Source organism: Lissotriton helveticus, chromosome 6, assembly GCF_964261635.1.
Source record: "Lissotriton helveticus chromosome 6, aLisHel1.1, whole genome shotgun sequence".
Classification (NCBI taxonomy): domain Eukaryota; kingdom Metazoa; phylum Chordata; class Amphibia; order Caudata; family Salamandridae; genus Lissotriton; species Lissotriton helveticus.
In genome coordinates this window covers 701,989,117-702,006,830 of record NC_136067.1, presented here as the reverse complement: position 1 = coordinate 702,006,830, position 17,714 = coordinate 701,989,117, and the positions used below count along the sequence as shown (strand labels likewise).

Genomic DNA, 17,714 nt, shown 5'->3' with positions numbered 1-17,714 from the left:
AGGGCAAGTAAGCTTCGGAGCACATGCCTGTAACCATACACCTTTCCCCTTCCCCGTCTGATCCGTTTTAGAACTGGCCAACCATACATGAACTCCCTCATCATAACAGAAAACGTCCTTCCAAAACAATCCACACTTATACTTTGAACCCAACAACTCAGATACCCTGAAAGCACCAAAAAACATGAAAGCCATCAACATAGAGAAAAGACATGCCTCAAAATCATCTGAACAAACTAAAGGCAAAACCGTAATTAACCTGGCCAGAACTTGCCAAGATATAGGGGCTCTGGATCTACCAATGTGCCCTTGCTCCCTGGCCCATCCCTCAAGCATCCTTCTACCAATTTCCCCCGCAGATGGAGGATAGCCCCACCACAACTTCCCCATGAAAGCAATCCCCGCCAGTTTCCCAGCAATGGTTACTTTGGTCAAACCCTTATCCATGAGGTCCAGTATAAAGTTGACCACATCATCCGACCGACTCGACAGATCCTCCCTTCTGACAGCACCAGATTCCAGAAATTCCTTCCACGCAAGGGAATACGCAGAACGCGTGGACACAGACAGAGAACCTACCACCAATTGAACGACCCGACCTCGCCGACGTGCCACAGATGACTCGGCATCGGAGTCGGGGATCTGTCCGCATCCTTCGCCAGACCACGGAATCTCTCCCACTGTGAACGAGACAGAGCATCCGCAATGTCATTGTCCACACCAGGAATGTGCAACGCACGAAAATGAATATCGTGTTTCAAACAACCAAGAACAAAAACTCTCATAAGTTTCAACACCTGTCCGTCCCTGGCCGATTGGCGATTCACTATCTCCACCACCGCCATGTTATCCACACGAAACAGCACTTTCTTGTGCGCCAATTCCTCCCCCCACAATGTCAAGGCGACCAATAAGGGGAACAGTTCCAGAAAAGTGATGCTGCGACCTCCATTCAACCATTCATCAGGCCAACGTTCTGCACACCATTTGCCATTCCAAAAGAGCCCAAAACCATCACTGCCAGCAGCATCCGAAAACATTTGTACATCCCACTGAAAGTCAACCTCTCTGACCAAGGGGACACCATTGAAGGAGTTCAGAAAAAACTTCCACATTCTCAAATCCTCCTTGACACCAGCAGACAGACGAACACGATGGTGGGGCAAATGATGACCTGCCAAAGCCCTGCCCAGTCTCCTACAAAAGGTCCTGCCCGCTCTCACCACTCTGCAGGCAAAATTCAAATGACCCAAAAGCACTTGAATCTCTTTCACCAACACTTTTCTCTTTGACAACATCACATCCAGTAATACAATCATGTTGACCCTTTTGTCTTCCGGCAGTCGAGCAGACATACTCACAGAGTCAATTTCAATACCCAAAAAGGATAGGACAGTGGCAGGGCCCAGTGTTTTCTCGGGAGCCAAAGGAACTCCCAAATCCTCCATGAGCCCTTGGAATGTGTCCAGAGCCTTCTGGCACTCCGCGGAGCCCGGGGATCCAACAAAGAAAAAATCATCGAGATAGTGAGTTACCAGGGTATGACCGGACTGATGGGAAAAATACCATTGCAGAAAAGTACTAAAACACTCAAACAAGGCACATGATATGGAGCAGCCCATCGGCAAAGCCTTGTCCACGTACCACTTACCATTGAACTGAATACCTAAAAGGCTCCAATCGTCCGGGTGGACAGGCAATAGCCGAAAAGCAGACTTGATGTCACACTTAGCCATCTCAGCGGCTGCGCCCGCTGTCACAACAAGTGACATGGCCACGTCAACCGAAGAGTAAGAGACAGACACTGCCTCTGGGTCAATGAAATCATTAACAGACGACCCTTCAGGCCATGACAAATGTTGAATCAGGCGAAACTGTCCCGGTTCTTTCTTCGGGACAACTCCAACCGGTGAAACAATCAAGTTATGGATCGGCCAATCGTGAAACGGGCCAGCCATCCTCCCTTCATGTACTTCCTTAGTAAGTTTGTCTTGTACCACTGTGGCATGTTCAGAAGCTGATTTCAAATTGGCAGACCACCTCCGGTCCCTAGCACCTAAGTAACCGAGTCGGAACCCAAACTGAAAACCTTCCAACAGTGTAACTTTTGCTGACTGATCTTCGAAACCATGGAGGGCAATGCGCAGCCTTTCTAAATTAACTGGCGTACGAGCCCTTGGACCCAGCACCCTTAGCACCTCTGTATCCCCTTCCTCCTGAAAACTGTGAAGTCGTATTTGATGTTCCTGAAACTGTTTGCTTACCCTGTGTACCATCCGATGGCTGACTGTTCCAACACTTGGACAACGGGTGTTTCTTACCACAACCCGAGCATTCATGTTTAAATTTACAATACTCCCTGGTACAGGAGCCCCTATTAAATTCCCAACAGAAACCAGACCCTGAGTACAAGGTTGCAGTGGCCCCCACCCCTCCCCGGGTGGGCTTCCCCTGAAAGGGCCGATAAACTAACGGCAAACCACTTGCCGTGAAAATGGTTTTCCCCCCTGACGCTGACCCCATTGTGTGTTGCCACAAGTCATTATCTATCTCCCCCCACTTAGCTTCCGGGTCCCAAGCCATTCTGGCCCTAAATTCCTCATCATATTGAGACCAAGCAAAACCACCCCCGGTGATCTGGGCCTTGCGAATGACGTCCATGTATTTAAAAAGGGACACGCTGCGCTCAGGGAACCTTTCGCAATATACACTAGCATAAATCAAAAATGCAGCTGTCCAATTTTCAATAGTTAAAGGCACTCTGGGGCGTTTAGCCAGCTCAAACTCCTCCTCCTTAGACCCTTCCTTAGACCGGACTTCCCTGTGGAGTAGCTTCAGTAGTTCCACATACTCACCATTCCAAATTCGTTCCTTTGTACTTAACATGAGATGAGCACCTAACGGTTTCGTAACCCCCATGTAAGGCATTTTCTTGATTTTTAGTTCTTTACTGGCCACAGGCTCTTTAACCTTGCTGGAAGCACCAGCCATAACATGACCTACCACTGTGTTCTGAATGTCTACCACATCATCTGTACCAACTGCTGTGTCTTTTACATATCGACCTTTGACCAGACGGCCATCACTACTAATCACTTCAGTTTCACCACCGGTACCCACAGACACCATTTTAGGTTTGGCCTGTGTGGCTGATTGCTCACCTGGCAAAAGAGAGACCACTCTCGATGGCTCCGCCCGTGTCTCCGAGGTCAATGCATCCGGTCGGCGAGGCGCCCTAACCGATGGGCCGTGCTCTCTTCTCCCTTGCACTTGACTTTGGACCACTGGAGCCTGTAACACACTAGAAGAAACATGAGAGGGCACCCCCCTTTCCTGATCCCGCACTTCACCTTCTTCAGGACTCTCTTCGTCGTAGTCCAACACTACTGAATCGGCACTAGTGTGCAACAAATCATCACGGGTCTTACCCAACCCGGTATCAACCACTGTACATTTAAATGATTTTGAAACTCCAGGAGGGGGAGCAGGCTGTACACGCCCGTACCTCCCTGCGCGTTGACTCTGCAGCTCCTTAGCCGCCGGCAAGGCCTGCCACCTATACCTGCTACTCGTTGGGGCCAGCGGGGTCACGCCAGACCCTCGTGTGCTGGCCGCGGCGGGATCCCTCGTTGGAACAGAGAGGGCCGCGCTAGGCACTCTCCTACTTCCCCTTGGCGTGATGGGACTGGACCGCGCCCTGCAAAGTCTGGACCTCCACACCTATTCCTATCCTGAAAAGAAAAAGTTTGGACTGGTGTGCTAGGGTCCCTAAAAGCAACACTCGAAACAGACCTTGACCTCCGCAAATCAGCATCAACAAGCGACCCCTGGCACCTCTCCAAAGAACGTCCCCTAATGCAACCCTTCAATGGCACTCCCCTAACCGGAGAGTCGCCTATCACCTCCTCCTCATCACTGACATCCAAGTTAGCGCCCGCCGCCACCGAAGAAGAGGTCTGCAAAGGTACCCCCAAACCCCTCGCATGGACCCCAATATCCTTGTGAAAACCCCGCTGCGCCAAACCTGCTGTACCAAAATGCTCCCATCCAGGAGAACCGAACATAAGATAAGGACCTCCAGCATCCCCATGTACAGACTCTCCACTCACCTGCCTGGAAAACCCCTCACGCTCCAACAACGTACTTGAGAAACCCCCAGCCCCTGTAAACCGCACACCAGGGTGAGCCAACCCCACAAAATCATCCCCCACAGCCCTACCCAATCCCCCTAAACCTGTGCCATGCACAGGTGCAGACCCCCGACTCTCCCCATAAAAAGCTCCCTGACCCCCCTGTGACAATCTCCTGTCATCCCTCCGCAAACGGACACTCCCCTCCTGAAAACCAGGAAACACAACAGCCCCTGAACTTACCGTGTCCTGGCCCAAAACCTCACCATACATGGAACTACTGTCGCCCACCTGGGCCCACTCACCCTCTCCTCTGGATCCCCCTCCAACAGACATAGCAGAACCCACATAAGAACCAGGTGTAGAGAATAATAACGGGCTGCCCACATTACTGTTCCCATCCCCCCGGACAGTACCAACATCTTGTGCAAAAACAACCTGGCCAGCATGATGCTCCATACCAACCTGCCTGTCCAATCCACCTGTAACAAGCTGGCTAGAATCCCTATCATAAAGCACATCCCTCTCTGATATAGCAAGGTGTGAAGGGGTTAACCACATACCAGCGCGTGGGTCAACAATCCTCTGCGTCTCTGCTACAACATGCTCTGTAACATTCAAATCCGGCATAACGTGCTGCTGCTCTGCCCCCTGCCAACCATCCAATTGAAACGAACCCCTGCGCGCACCTCGCGCAGACCTGACAAACGCAGGCTCCACGCGGCGTTCCCCAATGGGGTCAGAAGCGGAGCGCTTCTTACTCCCTCTCCGTCCCCCCCTCCCCCGCTTGGCCGGTATAATCGGAGCGGGAGCGAGAGCTTCTGCCTCCAACCCGTTCCCCGCCCGCCCCGCCGAAGCAATCAATTGCGCCTCAGACGCCTGACCCGGCTGCATGCGAGCCGTCTGCCCTGCCGCCAGAGAGCCTCCCGCCCCACCCCAGGACTCCGTAACCACAACAGAAGCCGGTCCCGCGCCAGCACCCCCGGCTACGGGAGCGCCCAAAATTACCGGCGCTCCCCCCTCCCCCGCCGCCACACGCGCCTGTAAAGGAGGGGCCGGTTTCCTCGAACGGGACCGGCCCCTTTCACTTACCTGAACAGAACGCCTCTTCTTAGGCGAAGAACACGCCAAAACCGCGGCGGACACGCCGGCAGAGGCCTGGCGCTGGGGGCGCGCCGGCCCCCCTCCCACCAACAAATCCATGCGACCTGCTTCCGACAGCAGACGCATGGCTTCCAATACGCGGTAGTCCTCCATGCCAATAAATGAACAACAAAGGAACAATAAAGCTGTCCAAAAAACACCCAAAGCACCTCACAATTACCTTAGACGACAAAAAGCTATGAGCCCACCTAGCCACCAGGTCACCAAACCTAAAATGGTGGCTGGTAGGCAGTGGGCGGGGGGTTTATAATTGGGCTATGCTGGTCCTACTGGACCAGCCCAATTCTGGAAACTTCTGTCCCTCTTAAAGGGACACCCCTCGCAGCTCTCCCAAACCGCCCGGGGGAGGAGACCTCCCGGCGGTCGGCTCCCTCCCCCAAGCCCCCCTTGTTTGGTCCCCTCGGATCGTTCCAGATCTCATGTTGGGGTTATTTGACCCTGGGATACAAACGACCGGCAGAAGGTAAAAGCTGGGGAAAAAAGCTGGGGCAGCTCAGGGTGCACACTGGCCGACGTCCCTACTCCCTCTAGCCGGGCTCTGTCTAGGTTTCGGAGAGGTGTAATGTTGGCCACGCCCAGGTTCCCCTCTTGGTCTTGTCCCTGGTTGTTATTTTTCTGGGTTGCTTGCAAATACGCAGGTCCTTTTTGGTGCAAAAAACGCTGGTCCTTTTAGGTGCCCCCCCCCCCCCCCCACGCGCCACCAACACAGCACTCACCAGCTTAGTCCTGATGTGTATGCCTGGTGTTACCCTAGTACAGGCCAGTGCCGCCCGGTCTTGCCTGGTACTGCTGGTGCAGGTGCTGCCGGTACTGCCGGTGCTGTCGACGCCTTCACTGGGCTGGGCTGTGCTGAGCTGGGTTTGAGCTGGGCTGGGTTGAGCTGGCTAGGGGGGGTAGTCAGCCAATTAACCCATCACCCCTCTGCTCGATCTTGCTCCCCCGCATAGACTTGCTGTGCTGTGCTGTGGCTGGGGGTGGGGAATCGCCAGAAGCCAGAAAGCCGCCAGAAGCCGCGGATTTTACAGTTTTGCAGTTTTTGCAGTGTCTCCGGTTGCCGTTACCGTTGCCGGCTGCCGCTGCCAACTCCCGGACTCGGCCCCGGTCACCGTTCATGGCAAATACACCGCACTGCTCCGCTCTGCCGTGACCGCACTGCCCCGCTCCGCTTTCCCTCAGCGACGATCTGGCAGCACTCTCTGCTCTCCTCTCTAGCGCCACCTGCCGTCAAAGTCTCTGTAGCAGACCACTCTCAGCGCTGAGGCTTAGAAAGTGTATCATGGTGCTCTTGTTCAACTTCAGTGTCACTAATAATACTTCTTTATTTGGATTTCCTAAAACCCTTGCCAGTGCTGCTACTTTTGGTGTTATTATGTGTCCCTCAAATTATATGTATCTCAAATTGACTTTGTTTGTCTGATGTTGTCAGTAACTTCACGAAGGCCGCTTTAATCAGTGATTGCATTGTTATTGCTGCATACCAATCATTAGCTTGTAGAAGGCGCTCAGACCATCTGTTGTCATAATAAGTCGGAAAATCAGCAAAGTCCTCATTTTCTAATTACCAAAACAAACTCAAATGTTGCAGTTGCCCAATGCTGTCCCTAATATTGCTTAGTTTGTGCATCTAAATGTGTCATCTGGTGGTTCGGAGACGGAGTTAACCGGAAATAATTAAAGCAACGTTAAAGTCACTGCCACCCCTGCCCATAAAATAGTGTCTCCCCCAGGGAATCAAGCGTGAACCCGCTACAAATTAATAAAACGCAGTCGTGAAATCCAGAGCTCTGCCGACCATGAATTTAATTATTTTGCACAGCAAAAGCGGCAACCTTTCTGTCAAGAGTTCATGAAAACAACCGGTGGAAAGTACAAATTAATTACCGGATAATTGTGTGTGCTTTAATTATGCGGAGTCCATTCAGTGGCGCTGCAAACAACCTCTAAGTGCCCAGTGATAATGGAAGCTGCGACAGAGACCGAGATGCAAGCACTTGAAATGCATATAGTGTGACTTATTTTGTTTTCAAATCAATCACCATTCCCTGCAGTGCCTGTTCAGAGTCTGAACAATAATTATCTTGATGCACATGAATTGCACTTTTGCAAGCAATTAGCTCCCACAATGGCGCAGTGACAGTAGGCTTCCGTCATCGAGACGTACCCCTCCCCCGACCCACGCCCTCACGCAGAGCATCACACATGTCTGACTGCTCAGTGAGAGCGAAACAAGTCACTATAATTAAAATCGCCAGGAAACCGCTGACGAAATTGTTCAGACATAAAAAAAACTATTGTGCATTCTTGCTGAAGACTACACACACTATTAAACTGTTATGGGCGCATGAGTAAAAGCTCACCAACAGTTGTTTCACTGTCTCTTGAAAGCAGAGTGTAAAGTTGGGCAACAGTAAAGTCACGTGACCAAGGTAAAAATCCAACAACAAATCAATACATTGAACCTGCTGTGTTTTGGGATAATTATGCACTCGGGCCAATTCACGAAAAATATTGGCCAAATTAGTCCAGTATAATTTCTCTTGCATTTGAAATACATTGCCAAATACCATGGAATACACAGATCATTCCAAAACTCCTCCTGGGAATCTACACCTGTCCTAGATTCCCATGAGTAGTGCAGAATTTCTTTGTGAATTCCGTGTTACTTACATATGTGAACACAAGGAGATGATGCACAGAGCGAGAGCTGAAACTTTTCAAACACTCACCCCAAGTCACACATCCAGGTTGAATCCATCATCATTCTTTAGCTCGCTTTCCCCACCACAGTTCAGACACAGCTATATGCAAATCAGCCTTGACCCTGTGCCTCATGGGAACAGTCCAGCTCGAATTGCCAAGCAATGTCTTCCATGGACCGGAAACAAGCATTCTGAGACCGATTTTGGGGTAACACCCCTCATCAGCCAGGCTAGCTTGAATCCAGTGGCAAAGTGAGCAAGGGACCCACGTCTGGGCATACCCTGCCAACTTAGTGCGAACAAACCAAACACAAGGAGATGATGGATGGAGCACAATTCTGGTTTGAATCCATCATCATTCTTTAGCTCACTTCGCCACCCCAGTTCAGACACAGCTATATTTTTGGTATTTTTTTGGGGAGTTTTATATCATTTTAGCTAGACCCGAGGGTATCAGAGCGCTTTACAACAAGTAACTAATATGCAAACAAGCAGTGCAGAGATCATAGTAGAACATAGAGATACGTGACAGGTGGAGTTCAAACAAAGGAGTAATTGAGGGAAAGGAAACATGAAGATTGCAGGTCACACAGAGCGAGTAGCCAGTAAGTTTTCTTGTTCGGGACAGAGGGAGGGGAACAAGAATAGGATTTCCAGAAGGGGTCCGGGGTAGAGGATGTCAGTGTCACAGGACACAGAGTTAAAGTCAGATGGAGTGCCGGCTGAGGTACTTCAATGGATCCTATTGGTTCGCTAGGGAACAATCGAGGAAGAGGACTTTGAGCAGGCTTTTGAATTTTGCAAAAGAGGGGATAGTTCTGATATGGGGGGGATGGAGTTCCAGATTTTGGGCGCGTTACCAGCAAACGACCTGGTCGCGTTTTTTTGTTTGCGTGTTTTCAGCGGGATGAGTAGCAGAGGATTGGAGCTCCTGAGGTTCCTGGACTGGCCGGCCTTTTTGAGTTTGGCGGCCAGGTATTCTAGTTTGCCTATGTGAAGGGCTTTGTGCGTGAGGCAGGCTGTTCTGAAGCTGGCCCACATTTCAATTGGGTGCCATTTTAGTTCTCCGAGTGCGAGCGAGATGTGGTCGAATTTCTTAGTTCCGGTGACCATTCTGGCTGCTGCATTGAAGGTTGTTTTGAGGGAGGCGAGGTGGGATTTTGCTGTACCAGCAGGGCTGCAATCCCGTAGTCGAGTCTGAAGAGCACCAGTGCTTGGGTGACTTGTTGAAAGTCCTTGGTCGGGAGGAAGGGTTTTAGTTTGTGCAGTAGCTTCAAGTTAAGGAAGGTGCTTTTTGCGGATCTAGTAATGTGTTTGTTCATGTCCAGTTTTGGGTCTAGGGTGATACCTAGAGATTTTACTGATTCCACCAGGGTGAGGTTACCATTGAGAGCATCAATAGCTTTGAGCCATTCTGCAAATTGGGGGTTCTCTTCTTTGTTGGAGATGAGGAGTATTTCCGCTTTCTCTTGATTGAGTTTTAGATAGTTACTTGAGAGCCATGTTGTGCCTCTCTGAGCGTGGTGTTGAGTCGCTGGATGTCATCCATGGAGGTTGTTTCCAGATATATCTGTGTGTAGTCAGCATATAGGTGGAAAGGGATGTTGGATTTTCTGAGTAGGGTTGTAAGGGGTTCAATGTAGATGTTATTAAGCTGAGGGGAGAGCGCTGACCCTTGTGGAACACCCCTGTTAACAGGGTGAAAGTCGGACTCAAAGTTTTAGATTTTTATTATTTGAGAGCTTTTGTGAAGGAAGGAGGAGAACCAGTGTAGGACCATCTCTTCAAGACCTGCTCTTTCTTATAGAACCTTGATGAGAAGTTTGTGGTTGACCATATCGAATGCAGCCGATAGATCCAGGAGAATGAGAAGGCAACATTGGTCCGAGTCACGTGACTTGTGTAAATCATCTATGACATTAAGGATTGTGGTTTCAATGCTGCAGCCTTTTCTAAAGCCCGATTGGTGGGGATCAAGAAGGTTGATGTTGTCCAAGTGTTGGGTCAATTGTGGAAGTACACATCTTTTCAGGATTTTGGACAGAAGAGGTAGGTTTGAGACAGGTCTGAAGGTATTCAGATCCTTAGGCCCATTAGGATGGCGGGCGGACTTTGCCCGCCCGCCATCCTCGTGGAAAACGGGACCGCCCGCGTGCTGAGCGGCGATCCCGCCTTGCATATTATGATGCACCTGCCACAGTGGCGGGCGCATCAAGCATTTATAACATTGCGGTGGGCGGTGTTTACACCAGCACCCGCCGCAATACTATAAATGCATGGCAGGCATTTGCATACACAAAGCGGTAGGCACCGCGCTGCGCCTGCCGCATTGTGTATGCAAATGCAGGGGGGTACCACAGGTACCCCCCATGTGCACCCTCCACCTCGCCGTCACCATGGAGGCCCACAGGGGGCCCCCGAAGTAAAGACCGCCTGCCTTTCCATGGCGGCATTGCCGCCACGGAAAGGCATCTCCCAAAGCCCATGCTAATATGGCTGGCGTTGTCTGATAGACACCGCCACCATATACACCCTTTTCCGCCCCAGCCACAAGGCGACTGGGGCGGAAAAGCGGCGGTGTTTCTGTCCGCCGTGGGCAGACAAGGATGTCGGGCAGATCGCCACCGCCCGCATGGCGGTGGCGATCCGCCCGACATCCGAATGGACCCCTTAGTGTCTAGGCCGGGCTTTTACAGCAGTGGCGTGACTTGTCCGACTTTGAGGCAGTCTGGTATTTCACCTGATCTCAAGGATCTGTTTATGATCTTGCACCATAGCGGGGCTAGGACGAGCTTTATGTCCTTGGTCAGGTGAGGTGAGGTCAAGGGTGTGCGATGAGGGCTTAGCGCTGGAGATTAGTTTGACTATCGCTGCTTCCTGAATGGGATTAAAGGAGGACCAGTGTTTAGGGGTTGTCTTGGAGGCGCTGTCGTTGGTTTCAAGCATCGGGTTCTCGGTGGAGAGGATGTTATTGGTGCCTAGTGAGAGAATGATCTTGGCAATTTTGTCATTGAAAAAGATGGCGAAGTTGTCACACAGTACTTTGGATGCCTGAATTGGGGAGGCAACAGGCTTGGAGGTTTGTTTCCTGATGATATTGAAGAGCGCTTTAGGTCTGTTCTTTGCGTTGTCAAGCGCGGAGCAGAGCAATTATTTTTTTTGTTCTTAATGTGCTTTTTGTTCTTCCTGCGGGCTGCTTCGAGTTGATCGCTGTGGATGACGGTGGGGTTGTTCCTCCAGAGTCTTTCTGAGGCTCTTAATTGTCTTCTTTCTTCATTGATGTCAGTGGTGAAACATGATCTGGAAGGAATGCTCCTGTCTTTTTAGCTTTAGAGGATCCAGTTGGTCCAGGATGAGAGTCATATTTGAATTGAAGAGAGAGGTGAGTTCGGTTGTGGGGAGATGATCAGTAATGTTGGGGAGTAGCAAGCGTACCCTTTCTTCTCGTTCAGCTTGAGGGATCTGAACTGTATTTCTAATCCATTTGGGGGATCCTGCGTAGGGTGTTGGGTTGAGACCGATTGGTTGATGTGAAATAAATTGATGTGGTGGTCGGACCAGTCTACGGGAAGTATGTGGTCGATAGTAATTGCACTGCTTTGGTCAATAATTGCGTCAAGGGTTGCTCCTCTGTGATGAGTTTATTCTGAGCAGTGTTGGGTCCGATTGTTATCTTGTAGGAGGTTGTTTAGGGTTTGAATTAGCAAGTTATTTGTTTCATTCCACCTTCCTTAGGTTGAGGTCGCCAAGAATTATGTTGTTTGAGTTTCCAAGTGAGCAATGGGCAATCAGGTCGGAGAAGTGTTCCCCAAAAGCAGAGGTGTTGCCTGGGGGGTGATACAGGAGGTGGCAAAGTGTTGGCCTGTTGTCACTTGTCTTGGTGTTGGCTGTGAAACATTCAAAGAAGCTGTACAGGCAAGAGGCAGTTTCCATAATGGAGATTTTGTTCTTGTGTATGATTGCTAGACCTCCTTCTCTTTGAATTTTTCTGTCTTTGTTGATCATTTGGAAACCAGGAGGCACCAGCATGTCCAAGCTAGGGTAGGAGAGATTGTTGAGCCAAGTCTCCGTGATGAATGCTATGTCTATATCATGGGAGAGGATGGCTTCTGCTAGTTCGGGTGCATGTTTGGAGGCTGATCTGCAGTTTAGGAGCATGCAGTTGATGGGGGAGCCTTCCTTGCTCTGATTATTTATAGATGGGGCCCTAAGTAGAGAAGTGAGGTGAGCCAGGGGTCTTGGGGCTTTTGGGGGAGGGTGGTCTCTTCCGACTCCCGTAATCACTTGGATCTTGGATTTGGGGGAGGTAGTGGGAGGATAGTCGTAGGTTGAGGCTAGGTCTGCCGCTTCCAGTGAGGACAGCCCAGCTTTCGATCTTCTGGGTCTCTCTAAGTGTTTCTCAGTAACCGTTCTTCTAGGGGTCGATGGCCGGGACGTGAAGGAGGCAGGGGGCCCGCTAGGAGGCGGCACCTTCGCAGGCCAGTGTTGAGTGAGATTTGGCGCAGTGGTGGGGGGCTGAATAGGCTTTTGGACCGTGTCAAGGTTAGTTAAAATTTCATTCAGGCCCCGGATTAAGATTTCAAGGTGAGTTCCAAGGTGGGCGAGGCGATGCATCATGCTATCCGAGGTGGGAGGGAGGGTGTCTTGGGCAGAGTTGACCAAAGAGGTGCAGGACACGTCCAAGTTGTGGTGGCTATTGGAGGAGGAGCTACCTGAGTTATCTCTGGAAGGGATCGTGGGCAGGAGGAGCACAGGCTCCTGATTTGGACTTCAAGTGGCCTGAGGGAGGAGTAGAGTTGTAGGGAGTCTGTGATTGGGAGTATGACTCATTCCTGGTTGGATGGTCGGGATGGAAGGGGAGGCGAGGGTAGGAGGGTTGTCCGACAGGGGGGGTTGGGATCATTATTCGGTGGGGCAAAGTTGCGGGTAGTGACTCGCTGGGGAGGGGAGGAGGTTCTCGTAGATGATGCGAGACGGGGTACGGCGCCTCACCTGGCGAGACGGGCTCACCGGGGGAAAGGGAGGGGTCGGGCAGGTCGAATGATGGGTGGGGGAAGAGGGTGTCAAAAACCTCAAGATTATCATTATTAGCTTGTATCAGGACTGTGCCATTTGAGTAGATGGTTATGGAGGTGTTCCCGCTCTGTATCTGGTGGTTAGAGAGAGAGGTCGTCAGTTTGCAGCTATGGGTTGTGATGGTAGTTTTGGAGATGTGAAGATGTGTTGTGACGATGTCGTTCCAGTAGTCGGGTCTTTCAGTATGGAAGATAAGATACATTTGTATCTGCCCTTTGGAGGAGCAATGATAGGTGTCAGCAAATAGTGTTTCAGTGTGCTCTCTATTCAGTCTATGTTTGAAATTTCTCTTCGCTTTACTTGAAATGTTGGAGGGGAAATTAATCGCGACGGAGTTCAGCCCGTGAGGTTTCAAGTAATTCGGTGTTCAGTGGTTGGCAACAACTAGCATGGCCGGCGGCATTTTGTCTGTGTTCGGAGGGAGGGGGATTCCTTATGGAGTAGAATAGAAGTGTTGCCGTGAGTAGGAGAGAGTGCTTCTAGCCGGGTGGGGGGAATGGGGAGGTCGTGGTCTACCCTCCCGGGAAAAGAGATCATGTAATGTGAGGGGAGGCAGAGTGGGACTTCTCTAGGACCAGGTTTGAGGGTGTGTGCTAGGCTGATACCCTGGGAGGGGGCCTGTATCGTTGATGGCGCCCTCTATGGGGTGGCAGGAACACCTCTGCAAAGTTACATCGGCAATCCAGAAATTAGGTCCAGGGAGGCCATTATGGGGACTGGCACTCGGGGGCTGCCTATACTAACCTGTGAGTCCTTATTAAGATGTCCGGCGAGTCAGAAGGGCATTGGTTCAGGGCCCTCTTGCGGCCGGTCCTTAATTTGGCTTGGCGAGGTCTCGGATACTCCATTGAAGCATCCGGGAGAGCTTGGTGTTTCGGCAGAGGGTGGCCATCTTGGGGTCAGGCTGGGCACGAGTGGGGTTTTAGGGAAAGATTGCACCCCATTTAATAGGATGCCCTGTGTGTCTCATGCAAAGTACTGTGCTTATTTGAAGCATGGACCGCTTCATAATAGAAGTCTTGTAGCCCTTTATGAAGATTGAGTGACTGGGAGTTGCCTCAGGACAACCTTCGCGGGGTCGAGCACGTCCGGGGGTTGAGGTGAGGGCCGCAACATCATCTCCTTGTGTTTGCTTTTATTACATATGTTACCATGTATGCATGTGGAAATCTGCATGAAGGGCTTTTAATTTCGGTGAAAAATGTGGAGGACTGATCTTACAAGTGTATCTAAGGAACCTTCACAGAAGGTGTGGCCTAGTTCATGTGAAATAGAATCCAGTGCTTGACAAAGTCATCGGTGGAGTCCTACTGGGGAATGAATAACCCAAATCCATCAGCAGGTAACAAGTTATGTATTTGACAGTTTATGTACATCTATTATCATGGGTCATATGCAATAAAACAATTTACAAGATAAATTTGAAAGCTAGCAGCGATATCATGGTAATTCAATTGGAATGAGATATTATCTGGGGCTGGACTCCCAGTGACATTGGGTTGCACCTCCAGCATATGACAGGAAAGTAGTGAAAAAACTGATATGGAGGTCACCTTGGGACCTGCTCTAATTACATTTTTTAATTATTCAGCTCATAGCCCTGGGAGGCTCACAGAGTATTGTGTAAATGACGTATATTTAAACAACAGAACCTTATTTTTTTTCCAGGGGAAAATATTTTATTCTGTGGAGAGACACCTTTTCCTGCACCACCACCCATGTGGATTGTAGTCTAGCTCCCTGGGTGCAAATTTACTGCTGCTCTTAACATGAGAAAATATCCAGCCGTGTCCACGGTAAGTCTGTATGGTGAACTCAGCTCTGCTCGCGGCATTTGCAGAGTTGTCCGCATTCCGCGGGGCTCACGGAGTTCCGAAAAACTCTATGCAGAGCTGAGTTTTTTCCCTCGCTCGTGTTCATCAACATCAAGTTGGCGAGTGCGAGCGAGGAAAATCCACCTCCCAGCGAGATTTTACCTTGTTCGCGTCAATTTCAAGTTGCCGAGCACAAGCGTGGAAAATCAGCCTCCCAGTGAGATTTCTCAACAAGGGCGGTCAAATTTCTCATTGCGAGTGGTCGCGTTTGCTCACGACCGCTCGCTTTGGGAAACCGTCCATTCGCTAGAGAAAGCTGCTGCTTGAAGAAAAATTTACTCGAGCAGCAGAAACGAAGCAGCGCCCGCTTGCACTGTGCATGGTGCCTTTTGCGATGATTGCACAGTGCAGACAAGCACCTGCCACTGAAAATCAACGCGAACAACATTTATCTAAAGAAATTCCACTGCTTGCAGAGCTTCGCGTAGCGCGCTGGAGTTTTTTTGCACTTAGCGGAGTTTAATCACACAGTCAAAAGGTATCTTGTAAATGTTTGTGGATGCTCAAAAACTCACACACTTGTGGTTGTTCTCCAGCTTTCCAATGAATCACTACTTCAAAAAGCCCACTGCCAGCCACAACAGCAGATTTATTCACATATTACACCACACACAGGAATTTACACTATTAAAACAAAGCCCTTTTTGCATTTAAGTTCACCTTATTTGCCAAAGGCTTTATGATAACATAACATTCCTGGGGTGGTCATAACAGAGTATTCCAAGGATATCAACCTTGCAACAGACAAAACAGTCCAGGGATAGTCATCAGAAGGGTTAGTTCAGCATTTGATCTTGGAGTTTCAGTTTTTGAGTGTTCAAACTTTCCTCAATGCATTTGCTATGATATATTAATTTACCATCTTGTCTGCATGAGACATTTTTCGGTATCCTTTCCGTTTTCTGGTTTGGCAAGGATGTCTCTCACGTACCAGCCTATGTCATTTTGTCATGAGTACCCTGTAAAACTGGCATATCTACTCCTAATTCAGCTCATTTGTTGTCTTACAAATGCTTAGGTTTTTTTGTGAGGTATGATCAATATAGATTAAACCAAAAGGACATCTGCTGCAGTAAGTCAAATTACCTAAATTTCAGTTTGAAAATAATTTGAGCTTATGATTGATATCTTCATATGTGGAAGACTTTGTGTTTGTGGAGACATTACATGTAAACCAAATTACTACATTTAAAGTGGACATTCATGGAAAAAAGGCCCAACAACTTGTGATCAATGTTTCTTCTTGGATGGTTTGTAGGCACTCACAAGATGATCTTTTATGCTGGATCCACAGAAATGGAGGTAGATTTAAGGAAAGGTCGTCAACCACTTAACAGAGGTAGAGCGAGTATAAAGTTTGCTAGCCCTCTGTACATTTCTGTGTCTCATAAGGCCAGATGTATGAAAATGCAATTTTGCATTTCCTAACGAGGGACTCCATAGGAATCGCTATTTAGGAAATGCATAATGATATGTACAGAAATACTGATTTCCTAATATGATTTCTACAGAGTAGGATTCGCTATTAGGAAATCGCAATTATGGAAATCCCACGCTATTCGTACCAATGGGACGATTTAGCATTTCCAAACTAGTGATTTCCTATTAGGAAATCGGTATGTTACACTAAGGATGGCTATTGGCATAAGGCCCCTCGTAATGCACCCCAAAAATAGTGGTGCACATGTAGAGCACACATATTTCCTAGGGGCATGTGTGTGCTCTGTTGCACTTAAAAAAAAAGCATCTTGGGGGTCTTTTTCAAATTGCACATGGTTATCATCGACTTTTAGTCAACGGTAATTCCATATCCTAAATACGAAATTTGCAATTATGACATGGTTACTTGCAAAGTACTGTCTGTGGCATACCCGAGGGCTGCACTAATGGCAGCAATGCAAGGTTTGGGGTGATGAAAGGTGAACATATGGGTACGTGAAGCAGATGCACCGTGTGGACAACAAACTAAGCCTTCATGTGACTTCTGTTTGCCACCAACGCTCTATTCTCATGCACCAAGTATTAAAGTCAAAGCATTAACTTCTAATCTAAAATGTGAAACGGAAAGAGATACTCATCTGGTGGCTGAAATGCAAAATATGAAACAGAAAACCTGGTATCAGTCCTGGCTTCCCCACTTGACAACATTGTGCAATCCTAGGCAATTGATTAGTTTCACTTTGCCTCCTATTTCCTCATTATCATATATGAGAGCCCCTTAAAATAAGAGTTCAGGATATGTGCTGTGCAAAACCTTCTCATGTTTTATTTAATAAACTATAATGATGTTCCAATTATATAACAGCCATGGCTACACACAAGGCGCACCTGACAAATGTTTTACCTCTTTGTTGACAAATGGCATTGTTTTCAGAACGGTGCGGCATGAATTTTTCCAAGATAATGTTTGAAAACTATCACCGCTAGTAAATGCCTTGCAATGCAGTTATATAATGTGATCTACTAAGGTAAAAACACTCATGCATGTTAATAAAATACACTTTTTTGAAATTTGTAGTACGTTTATCATGTTTTTACATATTTGTAGTAAGATGTCCTTAAAACTAAAGGTGTTCTTAAAAATAAGTTGTCTAAGACGCCTTCTTTTCTTCTTTACCATTACTTTAGTTAAGTTATAAATAAAGTATGCCTGTATGTTTCACAGCTTTCTGAATGTTCCTGCTCTGTCAAGTGAACAGCAGCCCAGAGCTGTTGGCCACAAGGGGGCCGCAATTAGAGGTCAGAAGGGTCGCATGCGGCCTCAGCCGTAC

The 17,714-nt window shown here is 48.8% G+C and overlaps 1 protein-coding gene across 1 annotated transcript in view; it reads right to left on the bottom strand.

The window, feature by feature from the left end:
• The window catches only part of LOC144762465 (uncharacterized), a 57,594-nt gene that overhangs the window by 1,340 nt on the left and 38,540 nt on the right, over nt 1-17,714 (bottom strand). The window contains exon 2 of the mRNA XM_078647676.1: nt 3,162-3,697. Within this exon, the coding sequence (XP_078503802.1) occupies nt 3,162-3,697 (536 nt within the window). The remainder of the gene's footprint in view (nt 1-3,161; nt 3,698-17,714) is intronic.